General features: G+C 40.5%; 1 protein-coding gene across 3 annotated transcripts in view; it reads left to right on the top strand.

Annotated features, from left to right (window-relative positions):
- LOC139449092 (transmembrane protein 164-like) overlaps positions 1-22,707 on the top strand; it is an 80,860-nt gene that overhangs the window by 30,909 nt on the left and 27,244 nt on the right. For all 3 annotated transcript variants that reach the window (XM_071230565.1, XM_071230564.1, XM_071230566.1), the window contains exon 2: positions 22,213-22,625. In XM_071230565.1, coding sequence (XP_071086666.1) covers positions 22,242-22,625 — 384 coding nt within the window. In that variant the 5' untranslated portion in view covers positions 22,213-22,241. The remainder of the gene's footprint in view (positions 1-22,212; positions 22,626-22,707) is intronic.

Genomic DNA, 22,707 nt, shown 5'->3' with positions numbered 1-22,707 from the left:
ATCATTACAAGTGTTTGATTCCTGCACAATGTACATGTGGACAGCTAGGAAATGTTGCTTGAGTCTCCCAAGCAACACATGCAATATGTAGTTCTAATCAATATGCCTGTGACAGTCCATGACACAGCATTGTGGTGATGTACAAGTCTGTATACCAACCGTTCCTGAATGCTACATCAGGACATAAACAAGATGTGTTTAGTTCGGGGCAGTGGAGTGTTAGAAACTGGCACTAGTCCTGTAGTCCTTGCCAAAGTGCCCAAAAGTTAAGGTTTCATGAGGACCAGTAGAAATTTGCCTTTTTAAGTGAGTGAGTGAGTATGGTTTTACGCCACTTCCAATATTCCAGCCATATCACGGCGGGGGACACCAGAAATGGGCTTCACACATTGTACCCATGTTGGGAATCGAACCCGGGTCTTCGGCGTGATGAGTGAACGCTTTAACCACTAGGCGAACCGACCGCCCCTCATGGAACCTGATGTAGGAGACAGAGATAAAGGCCTCTACGGTGTGTCACAAGGCTCTGGCTAGCACATCCAATATTATTTACAGCCCTACAACTGATGGAGGTTTGGATCCCATTTCTAGCATTCGTAGACATGCACGCAGATTGGCAACGTGATACTCAACTGACGACATGAATACATGTATATGAAAACAAAATGTTTGTGACATTATCTTTTCTTGTACAAATTTCTGACAAATCTGTATTTCATTGAAATCATTTTTCCCAATATCCTGAATGAAATTAAAACAAAAAAAAGCGACCCGTGAATATTCCGGGGTAGAATAGGTCTTCAGCAACCCATGCTTGCTGTAAAAGGCGACAATGCTTATCGTAAGAGGCGACTAACGGGATGGGGTGGTCAGACTCGCTGACTTGGCTAATGCATGTCATCATATAACAATTAAGTGGATCGATGCTCATGATATCAATTACTGGATTGTCCGTCCAATTATTTACAGACCGCGGTCATATATTGCTGAGTGCAGAGTACATAAAGTATCTTTTAAAAATTGTTTTAAAAATATTTAAATTCTAGTGACAACGAATTCAATTCATGAAGGGATACAGTTCGACACGAGTGACTTGTAACAGCTCTAGTATTTAGTCACATCTTATCGTTCACATTAGGTGTTAATAGTTTTCTTTAGGTGTTCATTATAGTAACTCTTTTTGGTATTTTACACCAATGACATTTTTAAAAATAATTCTGCTTTTAATGCTGTTGACATGTCTTAACTGTTTGAAAATAGGGTATGTGAAGATGGGAAGGTGAATACCTCGATGCACACGCGATCTGCCAGTCACGGCCCTGGGTGGATTGGGGGCTCTCTCGGCAGTGGGTGATTTTACATAGCGCTTTAATTACTTTCGCGGAGGTCGCGGGTGACAGCACAGCCACGACGATTGAATTAATTAGTATCAAGTGCTTCACTGAGTACTGCGGACCGCACCCGTCTCGAGTACAAGAGACGGCAGATCCTTCTCGCGTACACGTTACGTCTGCGACTGGTTACTAGTGATTTCTAGTTTTGTATCTGTTTGTGTGCTGCCCCAAGTGCGTAACCTGTCGCATCAACTCACAAAACTGATGTGCATGTCTAATCAACAATAAGCAAGGCGTAGCCACATTGTTTATGTATGTACATTGCCTGTACTCTATCAGCAAATAAAGATCGGTAAAGAAATACTTATACATATTAGGTGAAAAGGGTAATAATCGTCGTAATGCAGGATAAGTATACAAATGTAAAAAATATTTAGGTTTTACTAAAATTATGTAGAGTGTTGCTATACTATTTAGTTTAAAAAAAAAGTCATGTGTATTTGTACGCAACTAACTCAATATTAACTGGGTAATGGTGATTTGATCTGTGTATTCTATGCATATACGCAGCTTATCTGGAGCTTGGCAGATCTTTAAACATAAATATTCCGGCCAGGACAATGTATCAATTGTGCAGCCCTATTTCTGCATTTGACATTCACACTGTGTGACCTACCTGTGCTGGGACTCATTCAAAGCCTGTTGTGATGTAGTGAACAACATACAATAGGCCACTTGTGATCTGTACAAGCAGTAAAACTGCCATGACTTGTCAATATAATACCATACCCTTGACGATCCAGATTACAATAGGTCTTCAGCAACCCATGCTTGTCTTAAGAGGCCATTATGCTTGCCATAAGAGGCGACTAACGGGATCGCGTGAATCGATGCTCATGATGTCAATCACTAGATTATTTGGTCCAGGCTTGATTATTTACAGACCGCAGTTATAAAGCTGGACTATTGCTGAGTGGGGCGTTAAACATGATCAGCAAGCTGTTAGGGGTACGAGTGGCCCAGTCGTCTAAGGCGCCGCAATTTGCCATGCACAGTTGCATCCCTTGGACACGCCAGAAATCTTATTCTCTTAATTATCCGGACTTGTATTACAAAAACCTTTGTGTCCTCTTGTCTGAACATGTATTTTTTATATTATTTTCAGTATATTTTAGTCTTTGTAGATGGACTAGTATTTATGTAAGCTGATCTCACTAGGCTAGAAAGGGGGCACGGGTGGCCCAGTCGTCTAAGGCACCGCGATTCGCTGTGCAGAGTTGCGTCCCTTGGGTACGCCAGAAACCTATGATTGTGGGTTCGAATCCCGGTTCGCCCCGATTATGTTTCTAAGTTTGTCAGCACCATACCCGTGCTCGTGGGTTTCACCGAAGTGGTAAACGTCTGAGACCTGCATCACTTCGGGCTTTCCTCCCACATTAAGCTGACACGCCGTGATATAACTGGAATATTGTTAAAAGCGGCGTTAAACCCACTCACTCACTAGGCTAGAAAACTCGGGTTTCAAACTTGTGGCTCACATTATTTAAGTCAAGAACTCAGATCTTTTAGGTGGGATATAGGGGCGGTTGGGTAGCCTAGTGGTTAAAGCGTTAGCTCGTCACGCCGAAGACCCGGGGTCAATTCCGGACATGGGTACAATGTGTGAAGCCCATTTCTTGTGTCCCCCGCCGTGCTATTGCTGGAATATCGCTAAAAGCGGCGTAAAACCATACTCACTGACTCAGGTAGGATTTTGTTGTTGCTGATGATGCCCACTCAGCTGCATTCCATCTGATGGAGGCCTGTAATAACTGAGTGTAGACCAGACAATTCAGTGATTTGCAGCAATCCATGCCATAGGGCTTGATGACACACAATGAACCAAATCGTTGACCACCCATCCTTTAGTCTGCTTCGTCTGTTGGGGACGTACTTTAATCCAGAATCTGTCTCAGACCCCATGTAGTATGTTCAGCAGAAATATTACATGTATTAATAGCTTCTCAACCATATTGATTGATCTAAATATGATACAGTGTATTGATCACGTCGAGAGTTAAAAATTAAACTGAATAGTTTGCTGTGTCCGACAAAATGACATCTTGAGGAAACTGTTGGTTAGATTGTTCGTCAAATGAAATGAATATATCGTGTTGTTACAGGATCCTTATAGGAAGTAGAATCAGAAACGTTTAACATCTTGTAAAAAAACCCATTCACCAGTCAAGCATTAAGAATACTCCATTATGCTTTCCTTTCTTCATAAAAATATTGAAAGATGTATGAAAATTGAAAAATTTATCGCAATGAAAAATAGTAGGATTAATAAAATCGACAGAGTGGAAGGAATTATCAGCCTACTTAATATAATTTATCAGTCAATCAATATATGTATATACCCATATCTGATCATGTTTTAAGATTCTGTGAATTGCTACACTTATATACCTCATGTACCAATGTTTCATTTATGTCTTCTGAATTGAAATAAAAATAGTTTTAAAAAAAGAAGAAGAAATGTTTAACACAAAGAAAGCTGTAATGTTGAGTTCATCATGAATGTACTTTACGTCAACATTGTTCAGAAAGACTTCATGTAATTCATTAATTCAATCATTGAATCCACCATAGTAGCACAATTCAGCTCAATTACTATAATTATTGTTATGTTTTCCCCCAAAATTAGGATAGGAGTAGGATTTGAGAATGCTGCTGAAGAGATCAGTGTCTTGCTTTAAAATAATATGTTTTAATGTCATTTCAATTTAAGAATTTTGAATTTGTTGATAAAATGTTTGTGAAATGCATATAGAAATGAAATCCTGTACCTTTCACACTGTTAATATGTTTCTGACAAGTGAAGAATTGAACCATTAAATAGCCATGTATTAAATTTCTAGTTACATTTTCTGACTTACAGTAAACTCGCCCTCATCTCACTCCATCAAGGGTCACGGGTGGCCTAGTCGTCTAAAGCGCTGCAATTCGCTGTGCAGAGTTGTGTCCCTTGGGCACGCCAGAAACCTATGGTTGTGGGTTCGAATCCCGGTTCACCCCGATTGTTTCTAAGTTTGTCAGCACCATACCCATGCTCATGGGTTTCGCCGAAGTGGTAAACGTCTGAGACCTGCATCACTTCGCGCTTTCCTCCCACATTAAGCTGACACGCCGTGATATAACTGGAATACTGTTGAAAGCGGCGTTAAACCCAACTCACACACTCACTCCATCAAAAATGTATTTGTCATCTGTTTTGTTCAAGCCTACAGACTCCCGTATATTTCCCAATGTTGACTGTTTTGTAAGGCGACACCATGTTGTGTGGTTATACTGCAGTCGTCAATTTCACGTCAATTTCACGTCAATTTCACGTAGCTTGTGTCACTGGATTAAATGTGTAGCTTCATTACCATAGAAGTTATTGATTGTCTCTTGGCCGAGTCTCTTAAATGAGGGCAGTCACGTTACACGCAGATAGCATTAGTTTATTGAGTAGTCTACAACTATCTATGTCCTGTAAGGGGAAGTTGAACGAAACGTTCATTTTTGCACAGCAGCCATCGCTTCTGGGTGTTTTCTGGTGTGCGGTACATGCTGTAAGTCCGTTTGTCTCTCGTTTAAACTGCTCTGTCTTCACTACTGTTAAGTTTGTCTACCCTATTTTCTTGAGTATAGTGCGCACTTTTTCCCCTAAAAACAGCTGTGTAGAAGGGGGTGCACATTATACATGTCATAATGAGTTTTGATGTTTTTTCCCCCCATTGTGCACTGTATGTCTGGACTTACGTTTGTAACTTATTTCATTAGTTTTACTGTTAAGTTTGTTAACCATATTTTCTTGAGTATAGTGCACACTTTTCCCCCTAAAAACAGCTGTGTAGAAGGGGGTGCACATTATACATGTCATAATGAGTTTTGATGTTTTTTCCCCCTAACGCAAAGACATTACCGTGAGCACGTAACACCGGAAATACCATGTCAACAAATCTGTACTGAAGTATGCAAATTAATCATGTAATTACACAGTCTGGTTATAAAAGTGTTCATTGAATGTCTGGACTTGTTTGTAACTTATTTCATTAGTTTTATTCAAAGTTACTTTTAATATTAATTAAGTGGTTAATTTAGTGGTTTAAAGTAGTGTAAGGGGGGTTAAGTAGTGTAATCTTATTGTCCCCCTGAGAGGATATGTTAGACCACATCATTCAATGTAGTAACATTCCTACTACAGTTTTAAAACGTAGTATATTTTTCATTTTAATTGATGGCTATATTCCGTATCATCGCCAGCAGCTGAAGGAATGGTGTAAATCCTGCTGGAACCGTGCAGGTAGCAGAAGTATTCTAAGTCCCCACGGTTTCTAGTATGGTGGCCAAATTTGGCTACTGGCGATCTCTAGCTCTTTTCATCCGGTATTGTTATGTATAGTGATATCGTTTTATCGTTCTGTACTAGTTTTAAAAATGTCTGCGATACTCTAGTGATTTTACTGTTCTTCGCTGACAGATTTTTTAGGAAGTCTAAACATATTTCATATTCATGTCTAACTTGTTGTAGTCACGATATGGCTGAAATAATGCCGATGTGAATATAAATATTAACAATCTCACTAACTCACTTAAGTTTGTCATTGAGGAAGATCAGTCTGAAACCAGGTCCGTGGCATCGATAGAAATTAGCACTAATAATAAATAATAGCGTGTACTTCTATTCGTCTCACCTCCATACACTGGGGAATGTCCGGGGTAACTGGCATCCCTAGGCAGTACAAGATAGCAGAGGTGGGGAATCGCACCTTGATCTCAGGGACACTGGCAAATAAGGTTTACGGAACTCCACAATCCACTCAAACTTCATTATTTGCCCCAAATCACTACAAATGTGTGCTATTGCATAAAGGGTTCATCATGTAAAAGATTAGGCAGTGTTAGCAATATTCCAGCAACATCACAGCGAGCGACACCAGAAATGGGCTTCACACATTGTATCAGGACATTGTCGGGAATCGAACCCGGGTCTATGGCGTGACGAACAAATGCTTTAACCACTAGGCTACCCGACCGCATGGAAAGGTGGTCTGTGAAAAATAAAAGCTGGACCAGACAGCGTTAAAAACTGGCACTAGTCCTATAGTCCTTGCCAAACTGCCCAATAGTTAAGGTATCATAAGGACTAGTAGAAATTTGCCATTTTTAGGGGTTTTGCTAGATGTTATCATTATAAGGACTAGTGGTCTAAAACTGTTAGTTTCTAACACTGTTAGGCATTCCTCAAAATAACAAAATCTTTGAAAATATGCTTGAAAAATTAACATCCTCTCTGCACCTTTTAGGGTGACTTTGCCCTACAGTCTGGAGCCCTATTCCAGGCAAGGACTGGAGTTAGTGAGTGAGTTTGATTTTACGCCGCTTTTAGCAATATTTCAGCAATATCACGGCTGGGACACCAGAAATGGGCTTCACACATTGTACCCATGTCAGGAATCGAACCCGGGTCTTTAGCACGAGCGGACGCTTTAACCACTAGGCTACCCGACCGCCCCTGGCAAGGACTGGACATTGTTATCAGTTAACTCGACATTGCTTCTGTGTAGTTGGACTAATCCATGTCTGCTAGACTGATATATTAGGGTCGGGTATCGGCCTGACTTGCGTATTGCAGTGTCTTGCTGTAATCATTCATGTACTGCATTACGCACCACGATATATTGCATGTGTTCTTTCATCTGTAATTTGTTATGAACCTGCATAAAAATAACCCACATGACATGAAGCATATTTCATAAGAGAGTCACAGTGTTTGTACGCTGTTATATGTGATTAGTTTCATTTTTAAAGACCACTGCAAAAGACCCTCGCACATTTTTTACAAATTCATAGTCATCCGCCATGGACGGTGCTATGCATATGAGACATTATATACAAGTTTTGCTTTTTCAATCACATAATTTCAATTTCAATTTCAACTTGTCACTAAATGTTGCCAACAAGATGAAAATAATTTTGAAAAACGCAATATACCATTTCTAAATCAGCGGTAGAAACAAATATTTTTGGACCACTAGTCCTTATAATGATAATGTATAGCAAAACCCTTTAAAATGGCAAATGTCTACTAGTCCTTATGATACCTTAACTATTGGGCAGTTTGGCAAGGACTATAGGACTAGTGCCAATTTCTAACCCGGTAAATGGTTTGTGATAAACTGATATTTATTCATTAGTAAGTCAAATCATTCCATACCAGTAATGCTGCTCACCTCAATGATATAGTCATTTTAAATTTGGAGTTTTTAATGGCCTATGCAGACAAGGTGGGTTTTAAGTAAGTTGCTAGAACAGCCAGACAATTCAAGACAAGTCCTCCTTTTGAGAGTCAACACCAGTAGCGCCAGGACGGGTAACTCGGGTACTCGGGTCGGGTGGGTACTGAGTAGGACCCGGGTACCCACAGGACTACCCGGACCCATTGTTAGTGTCGTGATATATTGTCTGATGACTAATATTATCTCGAAATCTATGGTTACACTACATGTCATTAATGTTCGCTTTTCTTTCTGACTATGCAGGGGCGGTCGGGTAGCCTAGTGGTTAAAGCGTTCGCTCGTCACGCCGAAGTCCCGGGTTCAATTCCCGAAATGGGTACAATGTGTGAAGCCCATTTCTGGTGTCCCCCGCCGTGATATTGCTGGAATATTGTTACAAGGGGCGTTAAACCAAACTCACTCACTCACTCACTCACTCACTCACTCACTCTCACCATTCCTTCTGATTTTTCATATGGTTGAATAAAGATATAACTTAAGTCAACTTCAGTGTATACATGACCAGATTGTTTAATACATGTATCTAAATATGTTTTGCCAGGGCTATGCTAAAAAAGTTCCCAATCAGACATTTTGACATCAGACATCTCCTGAGACCTACAGTGGGTACCCAGGTAGGGTCGGGTAATATGGGGTTGGTTACCCAGGTAGGGTCGGGTAATAGGGGGGCGGGTACCCAGGTAGGGGCGGGTTATAGGGGGTTGGTTACCCAGGTAGTAAATTTGGACTCGTCCTAGCCCTAAACAGCACTGATACTTACATTGGCACATTTCAGAACAGGAAGATGGACAAGGAAGCTGTTAGCAGACACGTACTGTTATCAGGATATTGAGATGGTCACTTCCAGGCAGGATTATGACTTGTTGTATAACTGTAAACAGGATAACACAGCGTGGCAGCACGACTGGTTTCAGTTCTTGTCGCACAATACTTCTAGGAAGTGACCCCAAGTCTCGTACCGGATACAGTATGTTGATGAGGTATTGGAAGTTGGTGGTCACAGTATCAGCAGTAATTACCAGGAAGAATTCAATTACATCTGCCTTAATTACAATGGGGGCGGTCGGGTAGCCTAGTGGTTAAAGCGTTCGCTCATCACGCCGAAGACCCGGGTTCGAATCCCGACAAGGGTACAATGTGAGAAGCCCATTTCTTGTGCCCCCTGCCGTGATATTGCTGGAATATTGATAAAAGCGGCGTATATAAAACCAAACTCACTCACTCACTCACTCACTCACTCACTCACTCACTCAGCTTGGGACAGATATGCTCTACATGTGGTAGAATGGACTTATTTAGATTTGGGATGTCTCTCCTGTTGTTATGAACAATAATAATATACCAATGAGCCTTTTAGATTGGGCGATATTTCATTTCCACACCATCACCGCATCAATCCCCATTCACAAGTATGACAGTCCAGGGCACCTGTTCCTATAAACCAATAACCACCTCCATGGTCTAGTGGTAGAGCGTCCGCCCGGAGAGCGGAAGGTCTGGGGTTCGATCCCCGGCCGCGTGATACCAAAAGATGTTAAAAGATGATACTTGTTGTTACCCTGTCTGGCGCTCGGCATTAAGGGGCTATGGTGTTTGGCTGACTGATTTTTGAAGACTTTAAGGTCAGTAACAAAGAGGCATATAGGTCTCTATTAGGGCTGGGACTGGTAACTCAGGTACTCGGTCGGGTGGGTAGTGAGTAGTACCTGGGTACCCACAGGATTACTTGGACCCGGGGTTAGTCACATGATATATTGTTTAATGACAAGAATTACGAGTGCAGTTGATGTGCAGGGTGAATTTCACACCATTAGAGAGAGTCTTCAGTGTGTCAGACTTGCACAGGATCATAATCTGCAGGATTTGCGCAACGGTATTCGATGACAAGAACAACTGCTCTATTCTGTGTGCTCGTTATATCGAGACTGGTTTGAAGGTGCTGCAAAGCATCAATAGTTCTGGTGTCAGTCAAGCCCTCTGGGCCTTTTATGTAGTTTTGCTTGCTAATATCCGCTATTTGCAAGACGAATATGCACTCTGCACTTGTCAACGGAGCAGCAAGTTTATTCTGTGCATTTAGACAAAATACACCACGCTTAAACAAGATGCCATAGAAAATGTGCATAATGCTGTTGTGGTAACGTTACTTACTCAACAAGAAAATCAAAGAACATTCAGCCATTCCCATCCATTTCGTGGTCGCGGTCAAGGCTTCAGTGGTCGGAGGCCTTGCTATTCACAGAGTGATATGTTTTCAGTGACATGAACATTCCATGTACCAGAACCGATGACAGGTGGTAATTTGTGCAACAAGAGTTATCTCCCTTTGGCTTTTGACAATACATGACATTCCGAACAGTGAACTTCATTGAATTTAAGCTTTACTCATAATATATAAATAACTGAATTGTTTGTTGTTTTCTAACCCGTGAAGATTTCGGGGTAGAATAGGTCTTCAGCCGTAAAAGGCGACTATGCTTGTCGTAAAAGGCGACTAACGGGATCAGGTGGTCAGGCTCGCTGACTTGGTTGATACATGTCATCGACCCCAATTGCGTGGATCGATGTTCATGATGTTAATCACTGGATTGTCTGGTCCAGACTCGATTATTTTACAGACCGCCGTCATATAGCTGGAATATTGCTGAGTGCGGCATCAAACAGCAAACAAACAAACAAAACAAATGTTTGTTGATTTCTAGTTTTGTCTTGTAAGCATTAAGAGCGGCTTCACTTCAATCCTATGTTAATGTATGGCGACTGGGTGCTTCAGACAAAATACAGTGGATCAGTGAAGGTGTGAAAATTCCATTTATCAATTCTGTGGAAGACGTTGAGTAAAGAATCATGTGCTAGGAATTGGTCAGATCTGATTTGTGGATTCTCGGATAAAGCAGTAGATTTGTAGATTCTCAGGTAAAGCAGTTTCTTTTGAATTGAGCAATAGAAACTTGTGTACAAATGCCAAAATGTATTTCGCCATTAGGGACTATACCCAAATGTGGTAGAAAATAAGGCCTAATTCTTGTCCCTCGCCATCTAAATCAACATTGTTCCAAACAAGGCTGTCAGTGTGAAGATATTGGGAAGGTGTCGGAAATTGTAAAACCTGAAGTTTGATGGAACAGTACATGAAACAGATGTCGAGTTCTACCATGTGGTCTGTTTGTAGCACCTTATTACTCTTGCAGACCGCCTCCGTGGTCCAGTGGTTACTAGAGTGTCCGCCCGGAGAGTGGAAGGTCCGGGGTTTGATCCCCGGCCGCATCATACCAAAAGACGTTAAAAGATGGTACTTGTTGTTACCCTGTCTGGCGCTCGGCTTTTAGGGGCTAAAAACAAGGACTGGTCGGCTCGGAGTCAGTATACTGTGTCTGAGTGGGGTATTCATGTTAAACTGCGGCATGGTATCTCATTGGGCTAGCACTATAAATCGGCATCAGTCCGGATTAGTACAAGCAGCCACACACACATGTGCATGCATGTCGCTATATAAGTGCAATAATCCGGGAAGCGACTTTAAACCCCATTTCATCTCACCCTATTCCTTTTGCAAGATAGCTTGACCTGTTTTAGGGTTCTTGTGATCGATAGGCGTCAGATTAAGCTGTGAGGTTGATGATGTTATATTGTTCAGAACAGCATCATAAATGGATTTTGATAAATCTCTGTTATTGGATACCTAGGCCTCCCTTTGTTGGTTCGTCAACTGGGAAAAATCTGACCTTGGACCAGGTAATACCATGACATGTGTAGGTTATGTTTAATAGTACAAACAATCAACATTGCACTTTGAAAATCCCACCCAGGAAAGTTAAGAAACCTAAGAAGGATCTGCATTGTACTTTAGATGAGCAGCAGAGGACGTAACATGTACGCGAGACATGTATGGCTCTCCCGTCTCGCGTACAAGTGACCACCTGAGAGGGGGTCACTCGTATGCGTGACGGCCTGTCAGTGGACCATGGATTTCTGCATGTTGAAAAAATGTCTCTACAAGCGTTATTTGTGAAAATAATAAAACAAAATTAAGTACAGTTATTGATCATTCTACTAGTTATTGAATGACATGAAAAAAATGTCATAAGAAAAATAATAAACGGTCAAATTGGGAGAAAAATGTGCAAAAATCGAGCAAAATGTTTTGTTTTTGACAGCGATTTTCTCCTATGTACATATTTTACAGAAACTAACACGTAGTATTTTCTGATGAGAGTGTTGGTCAGACAAGAGTGTTAGCTTGCATAGCGGAACAGTGTGTAGTGGTGTGTCTCTATGATTACAGCTGTAGCTCCAGGAAAACTTATGCTAAGAGGTGTGTACATTCTACTCAGTGGGGGTCCGTGAAGGTCGGGGGTAGAATAGGTCTTCAGCAACCCATGCTTGCCGTAACAGGCGACTATGCCTGTCGAAAGAGGCGACTAACGGGATCGGTTGGTCAGACTCGCTGACTTGGTTGATGCATGTCATTGTATGCCAATTGCGTGTATCGATAAGCATGATGTCAATCACTGGATCATCTGGTCCCGACTCGATTTATTTACAGACCACGGTTGTTTGGCTGGATTAGTGCGGCGTTAAACAACAAACAAGCAAACAACTCAGTTGGTCAGCAGGCTTCCATCGAATCAGAGAGATATGATCGCTTTTCGGTGCTGATCAGCTTTGGTCCTTCACACATTGTACCCATGTCGGTATTCGAACCCCGTCTTCGGCGTGACAAACGGACGCTTTAACCACGAGGCTACCCGACCTCCCCACAATACAATCACAATAGAGAACATAGCCCCAGTAGTCAGCCCTACTGAAAATCAAAAAGGCCTGCCTGTTTTCTCCCTAAATGTCGTTCTAAATGTTGTATAAGCAACTGCTAAGATATGAGATGCAGACTAGGTTTAACTCATGTCTGACCCAGCAGGAAGGGGGTGTATACCAGGTTTAACTCATGTCTAACCCAGCAGGAAGGGGGTGTATACCAGGTTTAACTCATGTCTAACCCAGCAGGAATGGGGTGTAGACCAGGATTAGCTCATGTCTGACCCAGCAGGAATGGAGTGTATACCAGGTTTTACTCATGTCTGACCAAACAGGAATGGGGTGTATACCAGGTTTAACTCATGTCTGACCAAACAGGAATGGGGTGTAGACCAGGTTTAACTCTTGTCTGACCAAGCAGGTATGGGGTGTAGACCAGGTTTACTCATGTCTTTCCCAACAGGTATGGGGTGTAGACCAGGTTTAACTCAGGTCTAACCCAGCAGGAATGGTGTGCAGACCAGGTTTAGCTTATGTCTATCTCAGCAGGAATGGTGTGTAGACCAGGTTTAACTCAAGTCTGACCAAACAGGAATGGGGTGTAGACCAGGTTTAACTCATGTCTGACCAAACAGGAATGGGGTGTAGACCAGGTTTAACTCTTGTCTGACCAAGCAGGTATAGGGTGTAGACCAGGTTTAACTCATGTCTTTCCCAACAGGTATGGGGTGTATACCAGGTTTAACTCATGTCTAACCCAGCAGGAATGGTGTGTAGACCAGGTTTAACTCATGTCTAACCCAGCAGGAATGGTGTGCAGACCAGGTTTAGCTTATGTCTATCTCAGCAGGAATGGTGTGTAGACCAGGTTTAACTCAAGTCTGACCAAACAGGAATGGGGTGTAGACCAGGTTTAACTCATGTCTGACCAAACAGGAATGGGGTGTAGACCAGGTTTAACTCTTGTCTGACCAAGCAGGTATAGGGTGTAGACCAGGTTTAACTCATGTCTTTCCCAACAGGTATGGGGTGTATACCAGGTTTAACTCATGTCTAACCCAGCAGGAATGGTGTGTAGACCAGGTTTAACTCATGTCTAACCCAGTAGGAATGGTGTGTAGACCAGGTTTAGCTTATGTCTATCTCAGCAGGAATGGTGTGTAGACCAGGTTTAGCTTATGTCTATCTCAGCAGGAATGGTGTGTAGACCAGGTTTAACTCATGTCTGACCCAGCAGGAATGGGGTTCAGACATCCAGTTAACTTCAACAGTTCAATGAGATTAAGCTTTCTGAAAAGCTATTTGGATACTGAATATGATAAATATCTACCGGTTGCCCTGGAGGTAGAAATCTAGATATTGAGAGTGCAATAGTTGGACTTTAAACGTGTGGGTACTCGCCTCAACATTGCTGAAGAATAAATAAAGAAATCGCTGGAATCGAAGCAGAAGCCTGAAGCATGAATCAATTAAATCAATTAAATCAACCATAAACTGCCTCCCAACAATAAAACATTTATATTTTGATCACTAATATCATACAAGGGGGCAATTATGATCAATTGATTTTGTACTTAATACACACATATACCTAGTTGTCAGCGGATCATGGAAGATGGCACAGAAAGGACTCATAACTGGCAGTCGTATTCAGCTAGGCCTGCTTAGCGTGACCTATAGTTTATGATGTAGATGCCTGTCTGTAGCAGTATGGTCATGTTTACTGTGTGAACAGCCTCACCATATATCAGTGTTGTCAGCGGTCAGGCGTTTATTGCAGCCTGTGTTTCTATGTGCAGTTGGTTATGAATCAGGTGAGTGAATTTTTTTGTGGTCATTTGCGTTTCTGAAGTAGTGAGAGCTGTGAGGAAAGTCTCCTCCGTGTTTTACATTCTGTCGATCGATGTTTTGTCATTGTCGTCTTTATAGACTTGCTGATTTATGTGTTGACTTACTCATGTCGGAAATGTAGAGTTGCTCATGACCTTAGACTTTTAATGGCGTTTTAGACTTGCTCAATACTTGTAGACTTAGTTATGTCTTTGTAGAGTTGCTCAATACTTGTAGACTTACTCACATCTTTGCAGAGTTGTAGACTTACTCATGTCTATGTAGACTTACTCATGTCTATGTAGACTTACTTATGTCTATGTAGACTTACTTATGTCTATGTAGACTTACTCATGTCTATGTAGACTTACTCATGTCTATGTAGACTTACTCACGTCTATGTAGACTTATGTCTATGTAGACTTACTCATGTCTATGTAGACTTACTTATGTCTATGTAGACTTACCCATGTCTATGTAGACTTACTCATGTCTATGTAGACTTACTCATGTCTATGTAGACTTACTAATGTCTATGTAGACTTACTCATGTCTATGTAGACTTACTCATGTCTATGTAGACTTACTCATGTCTATGTAGACTTACTCATGTCTATGTAGACTTACTCATGTCTATGTAGACTTACTCACGTCTATGAAGACTTACTTATGTCTATATAGAGTTGCTCAACACTTGTAGACTTACTCATGTCTATGTAGACTTACTCATGTCTTTGTAGACTTACTCATGTCTATGTAGACCTACTCATGTCTATGTAGACTTACTTATGTCTATGTAGACTTACTCATGTCTATGTAGACTTACTCATGTCTATGTAGACTTACTCATGTCTATATAGAGTTGCTCAACACTTGTAGACTTACTCATGTCTATGTAGACTTACTCATGTCTATGTAGACTTACTCATGTCTATGTAGACTTACTCATGTCTATGTAGACTTACTTATGTCTATGTAGACTTACCCATGTCTATGTAGACTTACTCATGTCTATGTAGACTTACTCATGTCTATGTAGACTTACTTATGTCTATGTAGACTTACTCATGTCTATATATAGTTGCTCAACACTTGTAGACTTACTCATGCCTATGTAGACTTACTCATGTCTATGTAGACTTACTCATGTCTATGTAGACTTACTTATGTCTATGTAGACTTACTCATGTCTATGTAGACTTACTCATGTCTATGTAGACTTACTTATGTCTATGTAGACTTACTCATGTCTATATAGAGTTGCTCAACACTTGTAGACATACTCATGTCTATGTAGACTTACTCATGTCTATGTAGACTTACTCATGTCTATGTAGACTTACTAATGTCTATGTAGACTTACTTATGTCTATATAGAGTTGCTCAACACTTGTAGACTTACTCATGTCTATGTAGACTTACTCATGTCTATGTAGACTTACTCATGTCTATGTAGACTTACTTATGTCTATGTAGACTTACTCATGTCTATGTAGACTTACTCATGTCTATGTAGACTTACTCATGTCTATGTAGACTTACTTATGTCTATATAGAGTTGCTCAACACTTGTAGACTTACTCATGTCTATGTAGACTTACTCATGTCTATGTATACTTACTCATGTCTATGTAGACTTACTTATGTCTATGTAGACTTACTCATGTCTATGTAGACTTACTCATGTCTATGTAGACTTACTCATGTCTATGTAGACTTACTCATGTCTATGTAGACTTACTCATGTCTATGTAGACTTACTTATGTCTATATAGAGTTGCTCAACACTTGTAGACTTACTCATTTCTATGTAGACTTACTTATGTCTATGTAGACTTACTCATGTCTATGTAGACTTACTCATGTCTATGTAGACTTACTCATGTCTATGTAGACTTACTCATGTCTATGTAGACTTACTTATGTCTATGTAGACTTACTCATGTCTATATAGAGTTGCTCAACACTTGTAGACTTACTCATGTCTATGTAGACTTACTCACGTCTATGTAGACTTACTCATGTCTATATAGAGTTGCTCAACACTTGTAGACTTACTCATGTCTATGTAGACTTAGTTATGTCTATGTAGACTTACTCATGTCTATATAGAGTTGCTCAACACTTGTAGACTTTCTCATGTCTATGAAAACTTACTCACGTCTTTGTAGAGTTGCCAAAGTAAAGGACTTAATCATGTGTTTGTAGACTTAATCATGTCTATGTAGACTTACTCACGTCTTTGTAGACGTTCTTATGTCTTTGTTGTCCAGTCTTGCTTATGTATTTTCAGACTTACTTTTAAGATATTTCAAGACTATCTGTTATACCACCTAAGCATTGAAGGGAGTGTAATCCAAAGTTTTAACCATCAGTTAGCAATGATATTGTGAACCAACTGTTTCACAAACATGACTTCCGATACTGAACAGTTTGAGTTGTGCAATGAACACAAGACCGTACCAGCAGATGTTCTTAATGTTAACGCGTTGAAAGGTAACAGCGGAACTGATAAGAATGTTTGGAGAAGGAAACATGCCTCCTATCTTTACATCATGTCTTGAGGTGGGCACGGGGGGCCCAGTTGTCTAAGGTGCCGCGATTCGCTGTGCAGAGCTGCGTCCTTTGGCCACGCCAGAAACCTAGGATTGTGGGTTCGAATTCCGGTTCGCCCAATTATGTTTGTAGGATTGTCAGCACCATACCCGTGCTCGTGGGTTTCACCGAAGTGGTATCGGTCTGAGACCTGCATCACTTTGGGCTTGCCTCACACATTAAGCTGACACGCCGTGATATAACTGGAATACTGTTAAAAGCGGCGTTAAACCCAACTCACCCACTCACTCACTCACTACATGCCTTGAACATGTTGAAAAGAGAATTACAACATGTATCAGCTATTACTCATTAAGGACTTTAAGAGATCTTTAAAAACGAAATAGGCAAACACTGTTTTAGACATGTGGCTTATTTTATTGCAGGTCAAATGGATATATATCAAACTTTCAACTGACAATAGTATAGTAGCAATATACAGCCTTGATCATGGTAAAGCAGATTTGTTGACTTCGCTTTTCAGTAAGCTGAACAAATTGCTATTGAAGTTATTAGAATACACTTAACTGTCAGATTATACTGCCAAGTATGTTTCCTTGTCTCTTTCAGTGTTCTGTAATAGGCATGTGTGCTCATTAGCCAATCTTATTGCTAGCACAGATGTTTCATTGACCAATCAGCATATGCCATTAATGTAAATGGTAGTTATTTCACAAGGTCTCTTAGCAAGATAATGTGAAAGTTATGAACATAAGCAAGGTTTAAACAGAATGAGATGTTCAGCTACGAAAAGACTTGAAAAGGCTTGAATGGTAAAAGACATTAAATATAATCAATTGTGTATATAGAGAGATTATTAGTCCAGTGTGTTTGTGTGGAACTAATTGAGTTGCCTCCTGTAATGGCAGAAGTATCATAGCGGCACCTGTAAGCATGGCAGAACACTTTGGGACAGGGCACATCAACTAACTGTTATATTTAATAACCAATCTTTCATTTAAAACTGGGGGTTGTCGGGTAGCCTAGTGGTTAAAGTGTTCGCTCCTCACGCCGAAAACCTGGGTTCGATTCCCGACATGGGTACAATGTGTGAAGCCCATTTCTGGTGTCCCCCGCGGTGAAATTGCTGGAATATTGCTAAAAGCGGCGTAAAACTATACTCACTCACTCATTTAAAACTGTTTTGTTTTTGTGGTTCTCTTTGTGAAAGTTTTTCAGACAATAAATAAATGTATGAAGAGAGAGGTTTTAGATCTGTATTTAAGTGATTTCATCCTTTCTTACCATTTGATGTGTATCGTGATACAAGTATTATCGTCAGTCCGTATCCTGATACGAATCGTATTGCAAGTTACAAGGCAATACTCAGCTCTAATGTGTTCATTGACTTATGTATAGCCTTCTTTACTGTTTTCAAGATACTTCTAAAATGTGATAACAATTCATCTGAAATAGTAAAACAGCACTTAACATGCTTAATACATGGTTATTGCAGCATCTGTCGGCCATTTAAAACTGTTCTTTGTCCATGATGTGGTCATGCAATAAATTACTGATATTGTTCCAAAGCTGTGTGGTGTATATATATCATTAGTCAGTAGAGTCGGGTAGTCAGTTAAGTCTCTACATGGTGGAATCAGTTTGTGTGCCCGGGTAAGTATGTTTTTTGTTCTATTTTGGAAAGGCTAAGGGTATTGTTGAGTTTAGAAAAGGTTAGGATTTTGTAAAATTTTCAAAGAATTAGTTATGTAGGTTGTTTTTTTAAAAATTGGATTCATATTACAGATGTAATGTAATGATGGACATGATAACGATTTAAGGTATAGTTGGACATAAGAAATAAGTTACGATTGTTTGTTTGTTTGTTGTTTAAAGCTGCACTCATCAATATTCTAGCTGTATGACGGAGGTAAGACCAGACAATCCTGTGATTGATATCATGAGCATCGATCCATGCAAATGGGATACTATGACATGCATCAACCAAGTCAGCGAGACTGACCACCTGATCCCATTAGTTGCCTCTTACAAGTATAGTCGCATTTTACGGCAAGCATGGGTGGCCATGAGGCCTTAGTCTACCCCAAAATAAGTTCTGAACACGTTTAATGAAGAAATATTTGTCCCTGCAAGAGAATATTGGAAAGTTTACTGCATAATTCTACCATGAATTTGGAAAAGATTTGATTCTGGTTAATTAGAGGTTTCAAATCACGATAACCATCTCTGATAGAAACTGCTGATTTAATGACAGTGGATGCTGATATTTACACTTACAGGAAGGCATTGTTGTTTCTCAATCATAGAAGGTAGACATTTTGAAATAATAGGTACAGTTCTGGGTTACAAACTGCTGAGTTAGGGTTATACACTATTCCAGAAGTGTGTGGCAATGCATTGTGCGTTCAGTTCCAAATTCACTTCAGCACAGTGAAATCTACTGGCTTGTGTGCAACATTGTAAAGACTGTGTGTATATTTGCTAATTGTACTGGTTCAAAAATAACAGGTTAGTACGGATCATGACAGTCTGTGCTTGCCCGAACTTGGCTCTTAGCATATTATTCAGTAGAATTTAGTGTTATTATCAGGACTATTATTAGCTAAGCTTACCTAGAGTCGCAGAAATCGCTAATGCTATTCCCCATTTGTCTGTCAGATGTTTTGCCAAAGATTTTATTTTATTATGGACCTCAGACTGCTTGAGATATTGACCCTATGGTGCCAGTTGGTTAAAGACACTAAGAGCATGTGATGCGCGTTTGGGTTCATGTAGACTAACATCTAGTCTCTGAAATGAACATATCGTACAGAAAAAAACGGGGTTAAATTATCTTAATAAAAATATAATAAAAGGGAGCCCAGTGACTCTCTTCATCTTGATACTGCAGTAATCTAGACTTGCCAAACATTATAGACTTGCATGGGCTGTATTTGATATATATTTGTATCAGGGTCTGTAAGACAGACTAGGGTTCAAGATGCTTGCGATGTTAATAATGATTGTGTGCATTTTCCTTTTGTGCAAGGGATCTAAGGACTGTTTTTCGATAGGAAGTGACGACATGGGGTAGGTAGTTTGGGTTGTGTACAAGTTTGCTTTATTCAAGTCGATCTATACAAGAAACCCTATGTGCCAGGTCAGCACATCCTGGTCAGCACATCCTGACAGTGGTTACTGAGTGATCATAAAGTGCCCTGGTCAGAACACCTGGTTTAACCCTAGCAAAGTTGAGTGTGAAACCTCTCTATGTCTCTGGACCATGGCTTATATGGCAAGGCAGGGCTCGATTGAACTATACATAGCATGCACTAGTTCAACCTGATATTAAAAAATGCAACCAATTATTTATTTCTACATGGACCTGGTGCATGTCAACATTTTATAGATAATAAATAATGCAGTGAAAGTAACAGGTTGTGCTTGTGGAAGCATGTCAGATTAGGCTACAAGTACAACCAGTTGGTGCCCTAGTGGATAATATTTCTAGAATTACATCTGCCATTTTGAAAACACTTTAGTCAGTATCATACAGAAAAATAAACAGTTGTTAAATTATCTTTAAATTTTTTTATAAAAAAGAGCCCAGATATTCTTCATTTTCAGATACTGGTGTAATCTAGACTTACGAAACATTATAGACTTGCATGGGCTGTATTTGATATATTTGTATCAGGTTAATAGGTAATAGGTATCGAAGCGAGTGCATCCTGGCTTAGTCTGGTGCATCAACAATGATCACGATTTTGATGTCAACATGCACCAAGTGCAATCTATATCTAGCCCCTTAAAATGAGTGCTGACAGGCATCTGACACAGATTCAGTGTCTGAAATTACCGTCTACCCGCCTACCCGCCTACCCGCCTACCCTCCTACCCGCCTACCCCTGGTGGGTAACGTTTCTGTTGGGCTGCATGAAATTTTCCACACCTACCCGACTGCCTGGTATCTGGTTGATAATTTTATGAGTAATTACGTATTCAGTTTATTTTAACTTCTTGGAGATAGTCAAGTAATTGTTTGCATTATTTCAACTGAACAAGACACGATTCTCTCTTATTTTTTTGCAATTTTTCAATATATATAATGTGTGAATGCGAGCAGGTTTGTTTGTTTGTTTGTTTGTTTGTTGTTTAACGCCACACTCAGCAATATTCCAGCTATGTGATAGCGGTCTGTAAATAATCGAGTCTGGACCAGACAATCCAGTGATCGACGTCATGAGGCATCAATCAAAGCAATTGGGACCGATGACATGCATCAACCAAGTCAGCGAGTCTGACCACCCGATTCTGTTAGTCGCCTCTTACGAAAAGCATAGTCGACTTTTACGGCAAGCATGGGTTGCTGAAGACCTATTCTACCCCAGATCTTCACTAACTCAGCAGGCAACACTTGTGGGGCACCTCCTTTGCTGTCTTGTTGGGTTTTAAAAATATTTGAAAGACTGCACAGATTAAGTCACAACTATAAACAGAGCACACCCCGTTCAGGGCGGCTGCCTGTGAATGCTCCATACAATCATGAGGGGAATTAACAAAGGGGATTAAGTGATTCTAGACATAAATACATGTTTTGGCTGCCTGATCATTAGCCTGTTGGATTAAATGTTCACTCAGAATGTCATCAGTCGGTCGCTATGACTGCATAGACAATGTGCTTGATGTAGTAACTTTTTTAGTACAGCGGGTACAGGCACAGCACTGTGTGTACGATATTGACACTCTTGTGCCAACTGGTATAAATGGTGCTTGAGATGTATTGACTTCAAGTTTGGATTGCTGGAGTAGCCCAGTTGCTAATGTCCTTGATTGTAACAAGATGAGTCCAATTTGAAGCACATCACTGTCACATTTGTCCTCTGATGATGAGGAGGGTTAGAAATTAATTTGTATTCACAATAGTCCGCAAAAATGATCTGTCGCAGTGTTGCCTTCTACTTAATTGAAAAAAGTGGTAGTCCACACACAATTAACTTAATGAAGCCGACTTATGTTAATTTCGAACCCTGCCGATTACCATACCAGTATGATACAAAACATGGCATATCTTTGTTCATTTCATTCCGAAGCCCCTGTTGGGATCCCAGCATGGAACTGGTCCCAGATAACTTACACTTGTTGTAAGGGTCAACAAAAATTGCGGGAAGGTCAAGGCTGTTGGTTTGTTTAATTGTATATCATTGTACCCCAAAAGCTTGGAAAGTTGCTGAAAACATCAACCACTTTGCCCAACCCAAACTTGATTATTTACAGGCTGTGTGATATACAGTAGCTGGAATATTGCTGACTGAAGCTGAAAAATAATAATAAATGAAAAACTCACACTGAAACATGATGAGGGCGAGGCTATGTGACACAAGGAATGATTGTTTGACACTCAAATAACAAATATATTCCACCTGTTTCAGGTATCAATGAGTCCACGAAATACCAGCTGATGCCAGGAAGCGAGATGACGATGGATTCAGGAAAGTTTCGGAACAGCTCCGGCTGGATGGCGTTGATTGAGTGGATGTACGAGGGAGTGGACCACACGCTACCAGGCAATGGTGGGCGGGAGTGTGTGGAGTTTCTAGGAGTCTCACAACGGATAGTGGAGAGTTCTTGTGCCACCCTGTTTTCATTGTTTGTCATGTGGATTGCATATCCACGCCTGACTCTGCCAAAGATTTCCTATGATGACTTAAGGGACAATCAGATAGGGAAACGCCTTCTTCTAGTCATGATGTGTTTAACTTTCGGGATCGAACTTGGGTTCAAGTTCGCTACGCGACAGTTTATATGGGTGTTTAATCCGTGTCATGTGGCAACAGTTATACAGGTAGGTCACTTCTTATCTTTGCTTTGGGTTGTTCTGGTCAGGTTGTCTTGACTGAACACCCAAATGTGCCTTGCTTCCAAAG

Source organism: Haliotis cracherodii, unplaced genomic scaffold, assembly GCF_022045235.1.
Source record: "Haliotis cracherodii isolate W230 unplaced genomic scaffold, xgHalCrac1.p SCAF_7, whole genome shotgun sequence".
NCBI classification, from domain to species: Eukaryota; Metazoa; Mollusca; class Gastropoda; order Lepetellida; family Haliotidae; genus Haliotis; species Haliotis cracherodii.
This window is presented reverse-complemented; position numbering and strand designations above follow the sequence as displayed.